At 38.1% G+C, this 1,905-nt stretch overlaps 1 protein-coding gene across 1 annotated transcript; it reads right to left on the bottom strand.

The window, feature by feature from the left end:
- LOC104786627 (biogenesis of lysosome-related organelles complex 1 subunit 1) lies at positions 369–1,330 on the bottom strand. The gene is made up of 3 exons (XM_010512076.1): positions 1,160–1,330; positions 875–1,080; positions 369–773 (listed from the first exon to the last, which is right to left on the bottom strand). Exons 1-3 carry the CDS (start codon positions 1,299–1,301, stop codon positions 681–683), a joined length of 441 nt encoding a protein of 146 aa, XP_010510378.1. The 5' UTR covers positions 1,302–1,330; the 3' UTR covers positions 369–680.

Below are 1,905 nucleotides of genomic sequence, written 5' to 3'. Positions count from 1 at the left end.
TGATTGGCTCATAATATGGAACTGTAACACGGACTACATGGTCCTATTTGGTGAATGAATTCAAATAGGTTTTCTAGGCCCGTTTCTTTATTGGCTACTGTAAACTGTTCTGATAGATGCATGATGGTCTATGGGATATAGGTTGCTATTGAGAACTCAAGAGACAAATTCGATGATGTTTCCGCTTTATGTTAAAATTTGTACCTAAACATGAAAAGAAAGACCATTCAAAAATGCAGGTGCATAGGGTTTTTCAGAAACTATGTCAGACTAGTTAAAGCAGCCTAACCACACTAAGGTAGACTCCGTCTGATAAGAAAGACTTGATGAAGCCTACTCAAGCTAAAGAATAAGTAAGCTCATGAAGCTAAAGGATTGAGAATCTCTTGAATCACTCATAATGACAAAACCCGACAAGGAACTGGCTAAGATAAACCTGTGGCCAGACAGAAATAACTTTCGGGGGGGATGATCTTCCCAACAAGGACATGATCGATCTGTACAAAACATACTTGCTCTCTACTGTCTAACTATAGATGCCATATTCTCATAAGGAACCAGTGAATTCGATTGAGTCCCAAACTCTTTGATCCAATCTGATGCACTACATTCAAACAGAGCAACACTAAATCAATGCGTATAAGAACAACTCTGTATCAATGAGTCACAACAAGTTGCTCTTATTGATCATCATGAATATTGCGAACTGCAGCAGTGATCTTCTTACAATCAAACTCCATAGTCTTCATCCAATTCTCAAAATCCCCAATTTCCTGTGAAATTCAAGAAACCATAATATAACACAGATCCATCATTGAACAAAACACAAACAATTTAGAAGACCCGTTCGTATTAGAGATGATGATGAGAAAACCTTAACGGCGCTATTAACGGCGTGAGTCGCAGCAAGCCACTGATCCGTCTGTTTCCCGAATCGCGCCACCGTAACCGCCAGATTCCTAATCTCCGACTCAATCCGTTTCTCGTTGACGAAACACTCCTCTACTCCTCCGTTCACCGCCTTCACTAACAGATCCGCCGTTCTCGCCGCGTGTCTGATCGCTTCCTTCCTCGATCTCTCTGTTTTTTTTTTTCCAATTTGTGAATCTCACTTATCTATTCTCTCGATTTTGATTCGGAATGAGTTCGGTTCACGTACCGGTTTTTTCCCGGAGATGTAACGACGATCGACGATTGTCATCGATTAGCTGTAAGAGACTCGATTCCAGTGTTCCAGACTCTTCTTCCGTTTTCTCCTTCTCCGAGAACGGTAGCAAGCGCCCACGCGCCGGCGTATCCATCTCTCTCTCTCTCTCTCTCTTTCTTTCTCCGGTAACAGTTAATTTATGCTTGGACTATTTCGTGTCGTATCATAAACAACAGTTACTTGTTGCACTACGCGGCGTTTAGGTCTCAAAGAAACGTCACGCACTTCGTTATTAATAATCGAATTTGTTGGGTTTGTTTTTCTGGATTTGTTGTATATATTATGTTGAGTTATATAATCGAATTAACCAAAAATTTAGACAATAAAGTTGGGGTTTAAAACTTCTAGGATACTTTTTTAATAAAGATTTTTACTAAACATCATCAGTTTTCTAGAATTGATCTCACAACTCTTTTAGATATATCGCTGAAATAACACAAATTTAAGAAAACCATATAACCTAAAGTGATTTATTAAACTGTTATTACTATTTGAGTTAGACTTTGAATATAGTGATTTGTCCCATACTTTCTAACTCGAATATGATATTGTTGAATTTAAATGAGCAGACTACTTCGGTTGATTCGTGTTTATCATAGATACTAACTACTTAAAATTTTTATCACACTTTTCATCTCAACATCTTATATCTTTATTTTGTGTCGTCCAAATCTTCACAAACCTGACTTTAGACATCA

This window comes from Camelina sativa, chromosome 5 (genome assembly GCF_000633955.1).
Source record: "Camelina sativa cultivar DH55 chromosome 5, Cs, whole genome shotgun sequence".
Lineage (NCBI taxonomy): Eukaryota > Viridiplantae > Streptophyta > Magnoliopsida > Brassicales > Brassicaceae > Camelina > Camelina sativa.
This window is presented reverse-complemented; position numbering and strand designations above follow the sequence as displayed.

What these genes read in the sequence shown, in the direction of transcription:
- LOC104786627 (XM_010512076.1), bottom strand. Translation starts at nt 1,301, where the DNA reads ATGGATACGCCGGCGCGTGGGCGCTTGCTACCGTTCTCGGAGAAGGAG. An exon ending in ACATCTCCGGGAAAAAACCG is followed by an intron (nt 1,081 to 1,159) that starts GTACGTGAACCG and finishes AAAAAAAAACAG; the next exon opens with AGAGATCGAGGAAGGAAGCG. An exon ending in CCGTTAATAGCGCCGTTAAG is followed by an intron (nt 774 to 874) that starts GTTTTCTCATCA and finishes TGAATTTCACAG; the next exon opens with GAAATTGGGGATTTTGAGAA.